The sequence below is a fragment of the Bolinopsis microptera genome, chromosome 12 (assembly GCF_026151205.1).
Source record: "Bolinopsis microptera isolate Bmic1 chromosome 12, MBARI_Bmic_1.0, whole genome shotgun sequence".
Lineage (NCBI taxonomy): Eukaryota > Metazoa > Ctenophora > Tentaculata > Lobata > Bolinopsidae > Bolinopsis > Bolinopsis microptera.
In genome coordinates this window covers 422,253-441,502 of record NC_087083.1, presented here as the reverse complement: position 1 = coordinate 441,502, position 19,250 = coordinate 422,253, and the positions used below count along the sequence as shown (strand labels likewise).

The window sequence follows — 19,250 nt, the reverse complement described above, 5'->3', positions numbered from 1 at the left end:
AGCCTGTCACGTGACCAGAACGGTTTTTTTGCCCATAACTCTCCAGGGAAGCATTTTTATTTTTTACTCTACGTCAGCCTACTATACGTATTACGTACCAGGGGGTGATTCGGAATCAGCGTCCAAAAATACACCGAACTAGATCACTTAAATACCCTCAGGGCCTATTCACAGGAAATTTTAAGTGGGAACGCGAGCGATTCATTGCAGTAGAGTAAGAAAGCAACATAATTGTTCATTATTTTTGGCTACGTGGTTTTAACTGTTGTGAAAAGTATGCATTTTTGCTTTTGTTGTTATTATACTTATAGCTGTTGGAATCAGATAGGAGCGCCAATTTGATTAATGGCAAACTCTGATGACATTTCAATTTTTACGTTTAAATGTACTCATAACTCAATTTTTGGTTTTTGATATGCAAACATAAAACAATTGGATAAGCAAAACTCTATTATGTTTTGTTATAAGAGTAATAATTTATTTCTACTAAAACGTAGAATAGAATAGATTAAGTTTTTTTCAAATAATAGAATTTCGAATCCTTCAAAAGTTAAAATGCAGTTAGCTAAAAATATCTTTAATATGAAGTTTGAGAGAAACTATTTCTGGTAGGGTAAAGTAAAATCATCCTGTTTACTTATTTAGGTCGAAGAATAATTGCTTTCACAAAGCCATTGGCATTAGGTACTACAAACAATTGGATATCTTTTGCTTCCAAGAAATATGAACTCCTCGTTATGATTGGAGCCGAACCATCATTCCATTCATACTTTATGAATCCAGCTGAATTTGGCATCTAAATTGTTTTGACTGGCAACCATTGTATTTTCTCTACAATCAAAATTCAAGTACAATCGTCTTGGATTAACACTGTAATTAAACTTCCATCAAATCATCTTGAAGTTTGCCCGTAAAGATATTCTGCTGTGAGATTCAAGTTCACTTTTTCTTTGTCTTTGAGTTTGCCGAGCAGAGAGCACAGGATTTTGGTGAAACAAAAGACTCTTCAGGGATCCTGTAAAACATTTAATGGTTATAAATTTCTAAATAGTTAATCCTAATTTTAAACAGAAACTTCTGCAATGAACAATCAGTGCCCACCACCATCTAATAAATAAAATGATCTGCAGGATGAAAATAACCATATATAAACTGATATATCAATATTAATCTATATATATATTTTCAATAAATGTGTGTGTGGGCAATTTCCGAAGGGCTATATTAAAAAAACGGTAAGAGTTACGGGACTGGTTTTTTCGGTATAGTGCCTAAAAAACTCTGACATCGCCAATAAGCTTTTTTTTTTAATCGGCCGGCGGTAAGTGTTTTTATTGATGGTTTTGTACCACTATTACTAATACGACATAAAATGGCTCACTTTTTTTCCCTCTTCGCTCTCTCTTCTATTACTGCATATTATGCACCGTTTACTGGGCCGCGCTCAGCCTGTCATTCCGCCGAATCTCTAATGTTTATGAACATATTAGTCTGAGGTCCCCAGGTAATGCAGCGTTGGTACATGAATCATAATAAGGTTAGCCCCGCAAATGATACTTTAAGCTTATAAGGGGTGATATATGAAGGGCATTATTAGGGGGGGGGGGGCATTATTAGGGGGGGGGGGGGGGGCATTGATTGCGGTCTGTTTGGACTGTAGAAAGAGTTCATACTTTCATACGACAATGTAATGCATGTTTTCAAATATAATAGGCGGGTCATGTGGTACGGAGTTAATAATTAGGGTTAATTTCTAAAACGATTTAAATAAAATTAATGGAAAGCGGTTCAAGACTGGAGTGATAAGGTGTAATAGTCGTGGTACAGAGTGTACGAACCTTATGATCATGGAATGTGGCACCTAATAAATTATCCATGAGAATATTATGCGATTATGTGTTACTGACTCAGCGGGTTAATAATCCTACCCTTTTTAACTGCGGCAGTGCAATCCCGGCCGGCCGGTTACATGTACACTAGAATTATACACTATTTTTTATCTATAATATATATTTATTTTTTTCTTTTCCTCTTTTAAACCAGTCCAGTACATTGTGCAGAAAGTTGGAGATTTACAATTTTGGAAGCATGCAAGGATACCGATCGTAAATAATAAAAATACTCTAGCACAATTGTAACCGCAGTTTTACAGAACTCCAAATGCTTAATGAACACACTTGCAGGTACCACCCGTATTCACACCCAAAAATGAGTTTCGTCAGTTTCCGATACGAGATTGGGACGGGTTCTATAAACAAACAAACACACTAGTATACAATATAATTATGAACAATATAATATGTATAAAATAGCATCACGAAGGCCGGGTTACAATAGTATAAAATATTATTATGAACAATATAATTATAATATGAAGGCCGGGTTACACTGTCACTATAATACAATATTATTATGAACAATATAATTATAATATGAAGGCCGGGTTACACTGTCACTATTATACAATATTATTATGAACAATATAATATGTATAAAATAACATCACGAACTTTGAACTTACTTATTTTGCTGAGCTTGTTTAGGTATCGTGAAATCTCGTATGTGCTTTGTCTCCACTCTGTTTACTTTCTGAAATATTTAGCTTAATTAACTTAATTCAGATTAATCAATTTAATTAAGCATAATTAGCTTGATTAACTTAATTTAGCTTAATAAGCTTTATTTAGCTTAATTATCTTGATTAATGTAGCTTAATTAACAATCTTACGCCGTGTGTTGATATCAAACAATCTATTTTAGCGAAACGGAAACAATTAAAATGAGAAAAGCATGAATACTCGTTTATGAAGTTTATAAGAACATTGTAATAAATGAACGAGTTGCTGGTAAGACAAATTTAACTTCCTTACCGCTCTTTTTTCGTCACGTGATAAGAGGTCACAGTCGGAGCAAAGCCCACATTTTAGCCAAAACACCATCTTACTGCAGCGAGTGCAGGATCTCTTCTCTGAGTATACCTGCAACGGTAACAGTGAATCAAACATGTGTTACTAGAGCATGAAAACACACGATTTGGCTAGTACCTATTATTTTAGTAATCTAGTAACTTTTTACAAACGCTATAGTCGCTAAACTAGCGTTTATAGCCATTACATCACGTTTTAAGATTGTCGCAATATAATCTCTATTTATAGCACTCAACGTCTTGGGCGTTGAGTAGAATGATGTGTACTAAGCTCATTCGCGTAGGAAGGTAATATAACACCCGAGTGATCTAATGAAATGTCACGTTACACATCACGTTACCTAACCAGCTGACATTAAACTCGGTATTCTGAGCTCTCTCGGACGGGTCACGTGAAGTGCACGTGACGCATTAAATCATGTCCCTCTACTCTAAATGCATGTAAATGTAATCTACATCAGAATGGTTCGTTGGTTCGTCAGCACGTTGTGACTCATTTCTTATTCTCGATCTCGTGTCTTTGTAAGCTTAAACACTAAACCTGACCTGATTTGTTAGCTTGTTTTAATCGACGCATCCTTTTTGACGAGACATTTATAACTTCTTGGCAGGTAAGGGGAAGATGTATAGCAAATAGGTTTTGCCAAGTTATACTTATAAAACTCAGCCACATTCTGGCCTAGTTCTAGACATGAAATATGCATTAGAAGTGGGGTAGTAACTAGTAAGCAGTGGCGTAACGAAGAGCCCCGCTGACCCCGCTGTGCGGGAAGAGGGGGGGGGGGGGGGGCACCATCTTAGAAGGGCGCCAAATCGTCGTTTGGATGTGGGACAATTTTGAAAAACTTAACTGAGGTATAACTAGCAAAACTGCGCGTTTTGCTCTGGAAACACACTTTTTTAGAAATTTTATCGGCGTTATATCCTCTAAAATCACCTGATTTGTTCAATTTTAGGGAGGGGCGCCAAAAAGGGAAGGGCCTGAACGGAACCCCTCGGTTTCAGTTCCTTGTTTATAACACTGCCGTACAGCAAGGACATCCACCGGGTTCTTGATTGATCAATTTGTTGATTAATTTGAGGGACATCTAAATGGGTACTATTTGATAATACGACAGCTTCAGCGTACGCTATTTTAAAGCTGTAATTATATAAAGAAACTCACGCGGAGTATATCAAATTTCAGTGATAAGAAGTACAGGATCAAAACAACTTATTCGAGCAACTACTTCCTAGCTGTAATCTATCTTGTGAAGACTATATCCTACCCCAGGTTATTGCAGGTTTGTTAATATTTTACAGTATTTAGAAAACTCAATCTTCATTCTATATAAGTTTTTGATTGATCAATTTGTTGATTAATTTGAGAGACATCTAAATGGGTAATATTTGATAATACGACAGCTCCAGCACGCTATTTTAAAGCTGTAATATAAAGAAACTCACGCGGAGTATATCAAATTTCAGTGATAAGAAGTACAGGATCAAAACAACTTATTCGAGCAACTACTTCCTAGCTGTAATCTATCTTGTGAAGACTATATCCTACCCCAGGTTATTGCAGGTTTGTTAATATTATACGGTATTTAGACAACTCAATCTTCATTCTATATAAGTTTTTGATTGATTAATTTGTTGATTAATTTGAGGGACATCTAAATGGGTACTATTTGATAATACGACAGCTCCAGCACGCTATTTTAAAGCTGTAATATAAAGAAACTCACGTGGAGTATATCAAATTTCAGTGATAAGAAGTACAGGATCAAAACAACTTATTCGAGCAACTACTTCCTAACTGTAATCTATCTTGTGAAGACTATATCCTACCCCAGGTTATTGCAGGTTTGTGAACGTTTTATAGGATTTAGACGATGTAATATTCCTTCTGTGATCAATCATTATTAATTATCAATTACATACTAAATTTCAGTTAACTTATAATTGCGATTGAATTACGGCACAGCTAATGTTACATTATTATAAGCTACACTCTACACTCTACAGCTGCCATGAATGCGCCGCTTTAAAAGTATAAATATAAGAAAGTAACATGGAGTATATTTCAGGTTTTGGTTCAAAGAAATAGCGGATCAAACCAACTCATATTCCATCTTAACAGTCTCTAAATCTTATAGCTCTGAACATCAGGTACCAAAATAGAATGATCCATTTATATAATTTGAATGATTGTTCAAATTCAGGAGGAAAATAAATATCCTTGAACCGCAATACTAAATTAATGATGAATCATGAAAGTATACTAGCTTGAGCAAAAATGATATGGAGTATGGACTAAGAAATTTCAGATCTGAAAAGGCTATAAGTATAACCGGGAAGCATTTAATCTAAAATCAACACAGAAATTGGGTACAATCCGACCGGCTATTTACTTGACTCATGAAAAAAGGGGTCACAGATAACTTAATTGCCTTGGAGCATAATGAATATTATTATCAATTTTTTGAATCAACACACTGCTTTATAGTTACAAAAAAATCGTCTCTTTTCAACAAAGTAATAAACATTTTATCAGCTCTTATTATTTGACGCTGCTCCTAATATATTATAATTCGAAAATATCTGGCTTTTGACGCAATAGTTACACAGTTATATAACTACTGTTTTATAGGCCAATAAGGAAACACACCACTGAAACAAACCTCGGACCCTCTATTCAATTCAAAGCACTAAACGCAAAACGACCACTGAACGACCACTGAACAAGTAAGTCATTAAAAATATTAATTGAAATTTGATAATTATGTACCACGAGAGCTGTGTGATAATATAAGAACCTATGTTGATCCTGGAATGTTCGATCTTTTAATCTGCATCAACCCCCCTTACAGCTGATTTCATTTCAGATATATCAATTGATCAACAATGGATAACTATTTGGAATATGGCAAACAAATATACGAAGAATATTGCTCAACAGCTGAAAACCTGCCCACATTCACAATGCTTCCAAGAGCACCAGAGCAGACCTACATTGATGTATATCCAGATGAAGATCAGCCCGGTCCCAGCTTTACAGATGACAGACGACATCAATTAGACTACGAGACTGAAGTTGAGGTGTATAGGGCTTTGGAAGAGGTAGATGGAAACTTCATTGTTCTTCACAGTTTCAAATACACGCATCATCAATATCGTTTGTGTGCAGGTGAACGTCATATCCGAAGTGGATGTTCTAAATGTAAAAGCAAGAATGCAGAAAATCAGGAGGGGGAAAGTGACTTTCTCATCATTTGTGCGGACAGTTTCATTATCATCGAGGTAAAGAACATGGATAATGTTGGAGAGGTTGTGGAATGTGAACCAGACTTCCACCTGTGTTCAATTGGCGAGGACTGGCAACCTCAGTGTAACAGAGACCAGCAGTTGAAAGCATTGAATGGAACGTTCCAGAAATCAGTCAAACAAAGAAACAAGATTGTGGAACTGATCGAGTGTATGGATAAAGATGCAAAAATTCTTCAGTTCACTGCCTATCCTAATTTTAGTAAACAGTTTAAAGATGAGTTTCAATTTAGTGAGACTACAGAACTCCGGTTAAGTGACGATGAACTGTCAACTATCATATTTGAAGAGGACCTTTGTCGCAACAAACTTGAAGACTTAAGGAAATCCTCGAATGATTCGGTGACAATTGAGTCGACAAGTTTGACAGAGCAGTCGTATCTACAGGACAACTGGCTTTCTCGTTTAGTAAGTTGCTTTTCTCGCTGCTGCAAAAAAGACGCTGTTACAGATGACACGAGTAGCGAACTAGAATTATCAAACTCAGACACTGATTCAAACAGGAAATTATTCAAATCAGACGAGAATTTATCTACTTTTGTTGCTCGGTGGGCAGCGAATGTAACTCAGGCCAATTCATCATCTTCAGATTCCCATGAGAAAGTAAGGAACATTTTGTTAGCTATTTGGGCCACAGAGAGAAACACGTGTGATAAATCCAAGTGCAGTTTAGGACGATGTATTATGGATGTCAACAAACAGCTTAAGGAAGGTCGCATTACTTTTGAGCCTAAAAAAGGTAAAAACCGTAATCAAAATCCCGCAGTTGTCAAAGCTCCCGATGTTATCAGAAACAATTCTAATGTGGAAAACCTAACAGTAGAACAACACAATGCTTTCAAGTCAAAGAGAATTTGTTGTTGATTAACGGACCCGCAGGGGCGGGCAAAACTGTCATATTGTGTGGTAAAATACTGCAACTGTTAGAGTCTGATAAGAACAATAAAGTTGTGGTATTTAAGTTTACTGGAGAAGGGAACAATTCACAGCATTATCAAAGTGCGTTAGATAACGCTAGTATAAATTACAAACTGATAAGCACTAGTGAATATGAACACACTCCCGAACAACTAGCTAATCTTATAACAGAGAGTTCGTGTAATGTTATTATTGTGGAGATACCAGGTTATGAAGATACCACATATTTAACAGATAGACTCAGTGTACTAAGTGGTTATAATTTGTTTGTTGATGATATACAGACAGTAATTAGATATAATACCACAGCTGAAGAGTGGGCTTTATTGATTAACACGTTAAAAGACTTATCAGCAGATAAGATTGTGTGGATAGCATGTGATATTGTCCAGGTTTGGTCGTTATTTAACACAGATCTCATTTCAATAGTAGCTAATGTACTTACTGATATATTAGCACCTCATCAGAGGACTACTTTATCTAGTAACTTGAGAAATACGTTTGATTTATCGAATATTTTATCTGTAATCAGAGATCAATTCGTTAAATTATGTTCTCTTAAATCAGATATTTTAGATATTATTTTACCTTCACAATCACCTGGACACTTTATACACGGTACATTACCTGTTATACATGTTTTTAATGATTATAATGTTGATAGTATTGTAAGTGTTTTTAATATTGATTTAGATAGATTGTGTGCTACACATGAATTAGATTATTCTGATATAGGTATAGTATATACTGATTACACTAGTAGTAGGGATGTAGTATCACTAGTTAGGAACAGTGTTAATATGAGATGTAAGAACACTGCTAGTAAGATTGCAGTGTGTGACAGTTGGTATTGTGCCTCTAGTGAGTGGCCTGCTGTAATAGTACTGAGTGAAGTGTGGGGTAGTGAGGAGCGTGGCCTGGCTACACTTTACTTAGTGTTATCAAGAGCACGTGTACACTGCTCTGTTGTTATGTACCCAGGGGAGGGTAGAACATTAGACGATACACCTTACATGTTACATTTGTTAGATAAACTGAGTAACTACGCTCGCATTATACGATATTAGAATTGATGTTACTGTGTAATAACGTAAGTGGGTGACTAGTTCTATTGTTATGAAACATGTATACATAAGCCTTGAATATGTGATAGCTCTACAATGAGTGAACTTTTACGAACTAATTACCGATTTTTGAAAACTTTGAGATTTTGACCAAGCCGGGACTCGATCTCGCTACGTCCGGGCTAGACAGACAGATAAGGCTTATGCTTAACCGATTGCGCCACTGTGCTGATAACAATACAAACATATTAAGCTAGCAATTGAGCGTTATTTTGCAAATAATTTCACCCACTAACCAAACTTAACTATTCGTTATTGTAGTTATTTATATAATGCTAATTACTATGAAATTACTATCCACTATAGAATGTGTTATCATTCATTTTATCTGTCTTTCAGTTAAATAAAAGTGTTTTAAATCATAATGTTTCGTATAATTTAGGGTTGACCATATTTAGCATAATGTCTCAAAAAATCTTACCTTTTCATATGAATGACTTAATAAAGAAAATGACGAATGACGAGACACAACTGCCAAATTAATTTGATAAACGTTAAGTACAAAAACAGAATTAAATATTAATTCTACACGACAATTAAATCTATGATAAACACTTCGTGAATTTGCTGAAAATTGTGAAGTCGTAAGTCGTTAGATTTAGAAGCCTAAACTTAAGCAGCAAAACCAGAAAATATAAGCTAATAATTATAACCGTAAGTGTAAGCTCTCCGACAAAATGATGAAAGCATTACTGTAATGTAGTAACGGTCAACTAAACTGATAAAAAAGAACTGAGCACACGGACCATATCAGGCAACACTCTGTCCGGAGAGTTTACTCGCCAACGGAATGACCAATCACACCACATAGAGCTCCCTATTAGTGGAAAAAACCACGTGGCTGAAGACGCGACCTCGTATTGGCCAAACCATTACAAAACGTACGAGCAGTCCCCGCCTTTTATCTCTATTTCTTAACCATCACATCTATCAGTTTCCGCTTATCTTTCAAAGTTTATCGTTTGTTTATTTTACATGATCTATATTGTTCATATTAGAATTCTGGGTTATAATCTTTATTTTCTCAAAGTCGTTTTTTATCTCGGAACTAAATAACATGATAAATTCCAGCCTTCGTTTATGGAACCATTAAATATTAATTCGTCATTAGGTCATGGCCACCATTATACTATTATTATAGTAATCATGCATGATGCAGTATACTAGCTATATACTATCTGAGCTATTGGTAAAACTGTAAAAGATACTACAATCAATTGAATTCGAAATTTATTTTAACTAAAGAATAATATGAAGGCTTCTTTGCCCTTGATTATAATCAACTGATTAGCATACAACATACGTCAAATCCTATTGTGTTATACGGAGTTAATTGTTTATTAACAGGAAGCGATCGTGTAACAAATTTAATATATCAAATGTTGCCATACATCCACGATTCATCGGGCCCTGCGGTTAGTTTTATATTTTTTGATATTTCACATATAAGGAGACAGTATTTTTAAATTATTTGAATTTTTTAAATTCTTTAAAAAAATTTTATTTTTTAGGAGGCACTATACTGCCTCCTCATATATGAAATATCAAAAAATATGCCAAAACCCTTCGATTCATTCAGTCATTGATTAGCTGGGAGGTTTTTAGATAAAAAAGAAGTAACAGGAAGGTGAATCAAGTTAATATATTTACTTGCGGAGATGTAGCAATTCAGAAATAATTCAAAAGAAAGTGTAGGTAAAGTAAGGACAGGAAGCCGTGCCTCAGGCTCAAAGATAACTAGCTCGCTAAACGAGACGTCCCACGAAAGTACATTTTTGTTTTCTTAGATAATTTACATAATATAATCATGATGCGTTACCAAATTTCTATGAAATGCCAGGTACAAGGTTAAACGATCAGCAACGCGTCAATAAATGCGTTGCGAATGGCAATTATAGTTTCTTTTTTGCTAATGCTATAAAAGTAATAAATAAGGGATGCTTGCTGGACAGGACAAATATTTGCCAAGGCAAGATTTTATTTTTTCGCCAACTCAATATTATTTTTAATTTCCTACTAATCACTAATTAAAATTACTTTTAAAGTAGCGGATTTCACACGCACAATAAAATTCACATGTTCACATGTTCAGTGTTTACAGTTATAATTCTTGCGGAATAGTAAGTTTTGGACTCGGAATAGAAAGTTTATACAAATACACTACACGTTTAGAAGAGTTGTTTATTGATGCACCCCTGGAGCTGCAGTTTCGTGTGATAGCCATGGAACAAACAAAGAGGAATAATTTAAGTTCAATTGAGCAGATATACCAGAAATATTGCAGCTCAGCTGATCCGAAATAGGGTTTCTGATTGAACAAGCATGAATGGCACAGATAACTTGCCTAGCGAAAGGCAAATCCTTAAAAACAGAAGATGATGAAACTGAAAGCCACCGTTTGATGCTTTTTTGACTGGGCCAAATGCTTTAATGGCCTTCAAATCAGCATGAAGAAATACAAAATTGGCCAAGAAATAGGAGTTTTAGAGCCCAAAATTTGGACCACCAAGTGGTGTCAAAAACGCGAATTAAATAGGTAATAATTATTTTAGTCTCTTGAGTCTTGACAAATGACACCATTTTAGGGTTATACGGGTTCCTGCTAGTAAAGAATAAACTAAAACAATAAAAACAATAAAGAATAAACTGAAACATAATGGGTTTTTAGGGGGCTTTAAGATTTGCTCGAGGAAATAACATTGGTATAATGGTGTTTTTAACTGCTTGGATTCGTTTAGTTGACTCTGATTATGCTATTTCATATACGAGCTGGCCAATTTATCATAAATTTTATCATTTTTATTTCTCTTTTATATTTAAAATGTTGAGGAGATTTATCAAACAAAGACCTGCACTTTCATCCCGCGATAGAAATCTTGTGATATGAGGGTTGCTTGCGGTTTAAATCATTTAATATTTCCATCTTTTCTCTGAGCCGGGAATAAATATTGGCAAAATATCAACCTGGGGGCCCCAGGCTATTATAATGTTTATAGACATAAGAATGAATAAAGAATGAATAAAGATTCGGCGGAATGACAGGCTGAGCGCGGCCAAGTAACACAATGTTGAAAACATATGATCATGATCATGAAAGATACAGTAAACCCCCATTTACCGTGGAGTTTGGGAGAAAGGAAACAACCACGGTAAATCAGGGCGCGGTTAATCGGGGTTCTACTGTACATATAAGAGTAAGTACCTGTTTCGTCTTCTTAGATTTCTTAGTAATCGGATGCTGAGGGTTTTGAACGGACTCGACCAACATTTTCCGGTAAATGTTTCGGGCTTTTTTGAGGCAACTTTCTCTTCTGATTTGTGCTCTTAGCTGGACATCAGGGCTTATTGATTCTAGCTCACTTACTGCTTTTGATAGACCTGTTGAAATTCAAAGATTGGTTGATCGAAAATCTTAAAACAGAAAATGAAACTTTTCCTTGTATTTGGGAATTTGATAAGACCTAGATAACGAATTTACATTTGTTTTTTAACACACATTCATGCGATTGAAAATTATACAAAAGCTAATTTACATCCTTTTACAAGTTACTCATGCTGGGCTATCACTCCGCTATATCTTTAATTTTAATTTAAGAACACTAAAACCTGAGAATCCCAGGTAATTCCTGGTTACATATAATATTACGATGCAGTAAAACTATCGGACTACGATAAATGGGGACTTTCCACCCCATGGCAACATTATATATTAAAATACATTAACTCTGTTCGTGTTAACTCTGTTATTTATTACCGTAATCGTTTCCTGTTAATATAAAACCCGTTACTAATTGAACTGGGATATGTTAGACTCACTTGCTGCCTTAGTAAAACAAGCTAAAGCAAGTGCGCGTTCCCCGGTACTCCGCTCCAACTTGTCCCCTTCAACTTCAAATAGCTCTGATTCTGAGATGAGCTGTTCTGAGGTGACTCCTGATGAATTGGTTAAACAAGTTTAGATATTAGAAACAGGAAGAAGTTTTGAAACAAAAAACAAAAACAAATACATATTAACAATCAGAGTTTCTCAATCAGTCTAATTCGGGCGTCTATGTCTCCTGGCTTTTAATCGTCATTAAAAGGCTCCATATAGTTTTGCTAGTTTGATATTAACGACTTTAAGTTAGACTGATATTTCCAACGATACCAACCCAAAAAGACCTTTATTAACAGTACCTAACAAGTTGAGTTTTGCATATAAGTTAAAGTACATAAAATACAAGTTAATGTACATAACATACAAGTTAATGTACAATGTACACTGTACATAACATACAAGTTAATGTACAATGTACATAACACACAAGTTAATGTACAATGTACAATGTACACTGTACATAACATACAAGTTAATGTACAATGTACACTGTACATAACATACAAGTTAATGTACAATGTACACTGTACATAACATACAAGTTAATGTACAATGTACACTGTACATAACATACAAGTTAATGTACAATGTACAATGTACACTGTACATAACATACAAGTTAATGTACAATGTACAATGTACAATGTACATAACATACACGTTAATGTACAATGTACATAACACACAAGTTAATGTACAATGTACAATGTACACTGTACATAACATACAAGTTAATGTACAATGTACAGTGTACATAACATACAAGTTAATGTACAATGTACACTGTACATAACATACAAGTTAATGTACAATGTACACTGTACATAACATACAAGTTAATGTACAATGTACAATGTACACTGTACATAACATACAAGTTAATGTACAATGTACACTGTACATAACATACAAGTTAATGTACAATGTACACTGTACATAACATACAAGTTAATGTACAATGTACACTGTACATAACATACAAGTAAATGTACAATGTACAATGTACACTGTACATAACATACAAGTTAATGTACAATGTACACTGTACATAACATACAAGTAAATGTACAATGTACACTGTACATAACATACAAGCTTTAATGTACACTATACAACATACATAACATACAAGTTAATGTACAATGTACAATGTACATAACATACAAGTTAATGTACAATGTACACTGTACATAACATACAAGTTAATGTACACTATACAACATACATAACATACAAGTTAATGTACAATGTACACTGTACATAACATACAAGTTAATGTACAATGTACACTGTACATAACATACAAGTTAATGTACAATGTACAATGTACACTGTACATAACATACAAGTTAATGTACAATGTACACTGTACATAACATACAAGTTAATGTACAATGTACACTGTACATAACATACAAGTAAATGTACAATGTACACTGTACATAACATACAAGCTTTAATGTACACTATACAACATACATAACATACAAGTTAATGTACAATGTACACTGTACATAACATACAAGTTAATGTACAATGTACACTGTACATAACATACAAGTTAATGTACAATGTACAATGTACACTGTACATAACATACAAGTTAATGTACAATGTACACTGTACATAACATACAAGTTAATGTACAATGTACACTGTACATAACATACAAGTTAATGTACAATGTACACTGTACATAACATACAAGTAAATGTACAATGTACAATGTACACTGTACATAACATACAAGTTAATGTACAATGTACACTGTACATAACATACAAGTAAATGTACAATGTACAATGTACATAACATACAAGTTAATGTACAATGTACAATGTACACTGTACATAACATACAAGTTAATGTACAATGTACAATGTACACTGTACATAACATACAAGTTAATGTACAATGTACAATGTACAATGTACAATGTACATAACATACAAGTAAATGTACAATGTACAATGTACAATGTACACTGTACATAACATACAAGTTAATGTACAATGTACAATGTACACTGTACATAACATACAAGTTAATGTACAATGTACACTGTACATAACATACAAGTTAATGTACAATGTACACTGTACATAACATACAAGTTAATGTACAATGTACACTGTACATAACATACAAGTAAATGTACAATGTACAATGTACACTGTACATAACATACAAGTTAATGTACAATGTACACTGTACATAACATACAAGTAAATGTACAATGTACAATGTACATAACATACAAGTTAATGTACAATGTACAATGTACACTGTACATAACATACAAGTTAATGTACAATGTACAATGTACACTGTACATAACATACAAGTTAATGTACAATGTACAATGTACAATGTACAATGTACATAACATACAAGTAAATGTACAATGTACAATGTACAATGTACACTGTACATAACATACAAGTTAATGTACAATGTACACTGTACATAACATACAAGTAAATGTACAATGTACAATGTACATAACATACAAGTTAATGTACAATGTACAATGTACACTGTACATAACATACAAGTTAATGTACAATGTACAATGTACACTGTACATAACATACAAGTTAATGTACAATGTACAATGTACAATGTACAATGTACATAACATACAAGTAAATGTACAATGTACAATGTACAATGTACACTGTACATAACATACAAGTAAATGTACAATGTACAATGTACAATGTACAATGTACATAACATACAAGTAAATGTACAATGTACAATGTACAATGTACACTGTACATAACATACAAGTTAATGTACAATGTACAATGTACAATGTACACTGTACATAACATACCATTACTTTTGGATTTTTCGCTGAGCCGGTTGATTGTGGGTGAGGATTTTAGAAACTTTGTTAACTCAGTCACATTGTCTGCACATTTCTTTGCGCCTGAAATGAGAAGAAAGTATTGAAAACTGCTTAAAGCTCTTACTGACTATACATTTCTGAGATACTTTGGATAATTTAGATTTAAAATAAGAAACCTGCTAGTAAAAATTAAATCTCGACATGCTGCAACAAAGATTGGCCAATCATTAACTAAGATAACATAAGCTAAGATAACATACGAGGTATGATAGTACAAGTGATGGGAGTTCTGAAGGAATTAAAAGGGTTGAAACTGGTCATCAGGAAGTTGTATTTTATTACCCTAGAATAATATCTCTTTGAAATACCACTCCTACAATCCTACTGATAATATAGTCACTAATTGATATAACGAAATGTATTAGTGACTTTTAAGGGAAATAACCATTAAGAATGCGCCTGATCGTGGTTAAGTTTAACGTTACACAAGAAATTAAACAAATTCGATTGTTCCAAAAGTTGGCTGCGGAAAAAAACATTTGCTTATGAACAATCTGCAAGTCAAATTCACACCAAGTTCAGAATTCCACCAATAGTGACAAGAGGTTTCCATTTTAACACTAAACCCCACCAATAGTGACAAGAGGTTTCCATTTTAACACTAAACCCCACCGATAGTGACAAGAGGTTTCCATTTTAACACTAAACCCCACCAATAGTGACAAGAGGTTTCCATTTTAACACTAAACCCCACCAATAGTGACTAGAGGTTTCCATTTTAACACTAAACCCCACCAATAGTGACAAGAGGTTTCCATTTTAACACTAAACCCCACCAATAGTGACAAGAGGTTTCCATTTTAACACTAAACCCCACCGATAGTGACAAGAGGTTTCCATTTTAACACTAAACCCCACCGATAGTGACAAGCGGTTTCCATTTTAACACTAAACCCCACCGATAGTGACAAGCGGTTTCCATTTTAACACTAAACCCCACCGATAGTGACAAGCGGTTTCCATTTTAACACTAAACCCCACCGATAGTGACAAGAGGTTTCCATTTTAACACTAAACCCCACCGATAGTGACAAGAGGTTTCCATTTTAACACTAAACCCCACCAATAGTGACAAGAGGTTTCCATTTTAACACTAAACCCCACCAATAGTGACAAGAGGTTTCCATTTTAACACTAAACCCCACCAATAGTGACAAGAGGTTTCCATTTTAACACTAAACCCCACCAATAGTGACAAGCGGTTTCCATTTTAACACTAAACCCCACCGATAGTGACAAGCGGTTTCCATTTTAACACTAAACCCCACCAATAGTGACAAGAGGTTTCCATTTTAACACTAAACCCCACCAATAGTGACAAGAGGTTTCCATTTTAACACTAAACCCCACCGATAGTGACAAGAGGTTTCCATTTTAACACTAAACCCCACCGATAGTGACAAGAGGTTTCCATTTTAACACTAAACCCCACCAATAGTGACAAGAGGTTTCCATTTTAACACTAAACCCCACCGATAGTGACAAGAGGTTTCCATTTTAACACTAAACCCCACCGATAGTGACTAGAGGTTTCCATTTTAACACTAAACCCCACCACAAGGTGTGCTTCCTTAATAACTTAATAACTTGCAACCGGATATAAACGTCAAAGTTTGAGCTATTAATAGGAATTAAAAGAAACGTTTGGACCTAATTAGCATCTTTATAGGTGTCACTGAAGTAATTAGAGGTGTCTCATGTCATAATGATTATGTTTATGAAGGAGCATTATAATGTGTGTTGGGTCGTTTATCATGGAGAGGAACTAGAGATCATGTAAGAATGTGGGCCGGGTTTGGGTTGTGAAATGTGAGACTATAGTATCATGAACTATAATTAGCACCTCAAGGTATCAAGTATCAAGTATCAAGTATCAAGTATCAAGTATCAAGTATCAAGTATCAAGTATCAAGTATCAACTATCAACTATCAACTATCAACTATCAACTATCAACTATCAACGATTTGAGGTATCAACTATCAACGATTTGAGGTATCAACTATCGACGGCTTATAAGATTGTTTATGGCCAGGACGACCTGTTTTGACTTAATTCTTAACTGTAACATCAACGGTCCAACAAACAAAACAAGAAAGTTGATCGCCAAAAAATCATCAATGGTCGATCAACCTCACAGTGAAAATCAATCAATAACCAATATGTCAGACCCTAATGAGTCCTTAAATCACCAGCAACCATATCCATGCAGCCGGCAGGTAACAGATTAGAAACAAGGTGACTATTCAGCATGATGATTATGTTTATGAAGGAGCAAATGTCTGACATGTGAACGAGGTGATGAGATGTTAATGGATATTACTTGACAAGATAGGGCCCTAGGGTATACACAGTTATAACAACCCCGCTCGTATTCATATAGTCCATTAGTAAGGATTTAGGAAGGAGTATTGAGTAGTAATGTGATATTCTTATAGAGCAAGTAGTGTTCTTTGGAAGTGTTGGAGACATGCATGATCCGCTATTATCCGGTGTTTTTACGTGGAAACTTTGCTGAGTTATCCTGATCAGACGATATAGAGATTTCAGACGGTGAACCATATACATTCAAGTGATTAAATAGTTAATCCAATAGCTTTAAACAGATATAAAGACAAAACTTACTGGTGGTGGAAGCGTTCTCCTCTTGCTTTCTCGGTCTCATCTACCACCAGGTAACTCTTCTCAAAACTACAGCTTTACAAATACAATGTGACACCTACCAAAAAGATACGATACAACAACGTGCGATCAACTCAAAAAAACAAAAAACAACAGCCCAGGGTAACTTACTTACTAAGTATACAGCTAAGGGTAATTATCAGTATATCAGCTGTCAAGCAGAAACAACGGTATACAGTAGATGCTGCAGTTATTGTACCACATATATGAAAGGAGATAGTGTATAGTTAACAATGTCGTCAGAAAGTCTGTACCACGGCGCCCGGGTCACGTGACTTTCACCCCACAGTCCACACCACTATTCTAGCTTCTAATTTGTCCGTACAAGACATCCTGCTTTTCCCTGCTATAATAATCCTGTCATATACTGTTCATCACCTGATAAGTCACGTGACCAATAAACAATATCACGTGGGCAGAACGGAGCTGTGATATTGGATAGCATGTGTTAATGGAGCTGCTAATGGGGCTGGCAGTGAGCCAAGTCGGTTTAATGTGGATGTCACGTGGTTCAGGGGTCTGGGTTAGAAGCCAGGCTTCAAGGTTCTCCAGACAGATGATACACCAGTATAGCTAGCACTGGGGAGCCGATCAGTCGTGCAGACAGACTATGGAGGAAACCTTTCGGGGCTGCATGGTTTTCAGTGATATTATCATGTTATTGTGCAGATGGGTGGTCTAGGTTGCTGTCAGGTTGCCAAGCTTGCTAAAAATAATGCTGTTCTAAACTCTAAAGCAATGGCAATATCTTTACCAGATCACCAGGATTGTTTATAACAAGACTATTCTAACTTTCTGACTGGATGTATTTTTAACTACCGCCTAGAATAAGTAGATCAACTCGGAAACTTTCACCGACCAGCAGACACGGAAGCGGTCAGAGACTGGTTAATGTAAACTTTTTATAGATTAAACTGGTTAATTTAGTCTCTTTTTGTAAAAAATGCCTGGACTTCAGCTGGACTGGTCTGATGGGTTAATAAATAATCTCCGCAAGCAATCTCAATTTTCGTGCGTTCATTAAAATATACGGCCAGGCCGACTGTAGGTACATAATATACTCTCAAACAAGGTGTGCAGTCCTACTGACATATTATGACATCCTACGTAACACAAATATAACAGTTAACACCAGAATAAAGTTAGAGCTAACTTCAAAAACTTCATCCTATATTTCAACCAGGCCCACAAATTCTGCAGGTGCTGCAAGGTAAATGTTTAACACAATCCAAAGAATAAAGGAACGTATCCATTCCAGAATTTACCAAACAATTGATAAGAAAAAGGTGTGATGCCGTGAAATGTGAAAACTGGAGATTGAAGGATAACAGATGGATTCGATCAGAATTCTCATGATCGCGCATGATAATTTTAATTAGTCACGGACATGGCAAATGTAAGACTAAGATAAGGAATGATTCAGGGAACAAGATTTCAGTGCCCATGAACAAATTACTCGGCCCCTCCCGAACATTTGAGTAATTGAAATCGCAGAACACTAGGTA

The 19,250-nt window shown here is 35.0% G+C and overlaps 2 protein-coding genes across 4 annotated transcripts; one reads left to right on the top strand and one right to left on the bottom strand.

Annotated features, from left to right (window-relative positions):
• Positions 1-438: 438 nt before the first annotated feature.
• LOC134824280 (uncharacterized) lies at positions 439-17,933 on the bottom strand. The gene is made up of 7 exons (XM_063836084.1): positions 17,689-17,933; positions 14,991-15,086; positions 12,091-12,207; positions 11,477-11,652; positions 2,871-2,978; positions 2,522-2,589; positions 439-1,015 (listed from the first exon to the last, which is right to left on the bottom strand). The coding sequence occupies exons 1-7, from the start codon at positions 17,726-17,728 to the stop codon at positions 940-942; spliced, it is 681 nt and encodes a 226-aa protein (XP_063692154.1). The 5' UTR covers positions 17,729-17,933; the 3' UTR covers positions 439-939.
• On the top strand, positions 3,187-8,724 carry LOC134824279 (uncharacterized). Of its 3 annotated transcripts, none has more exons than XM_063836082.1 (6): positions 3,187-3,537; positions 4,113-4,199; positions 4,394-4,490; positions 4,675-4,771; positions 4,996-5,077; positions 5,559-8,724. In XM_063836082.1, the coding sequence occupies exon 6, from the start codon at positions 5,813-5,815 to the stop codon at positions 7,094-7,096; it is 1,284 nt and encodes a 427-aa protein (XP_063692152.1). In that variant the 5' UTR covers positions 3,187-3,537; positions 4,113-4,199; positions 4,394-4,490; positions 4,675-4,771; positions 4,996-5,077; positions 5,559-5,812; the 3' UTR covers positions 7,097-8,724. The 3 variants fall into 3 exon arrangements, with proteins under 3 accessions (XP_063692152.1, XP_063692151.1, XP_063692153.1); XM_063836081.1 differs by having other exon boundaries at positions 4,113-4,490; positions 5,559-5,653; positions 5,794-8,724; XM_063836083.1 differs by having other exon boundaries at positions 4,113-4,480.
• Positions 17,934-19,250: the final 1,317 nt, after the last annotated feature.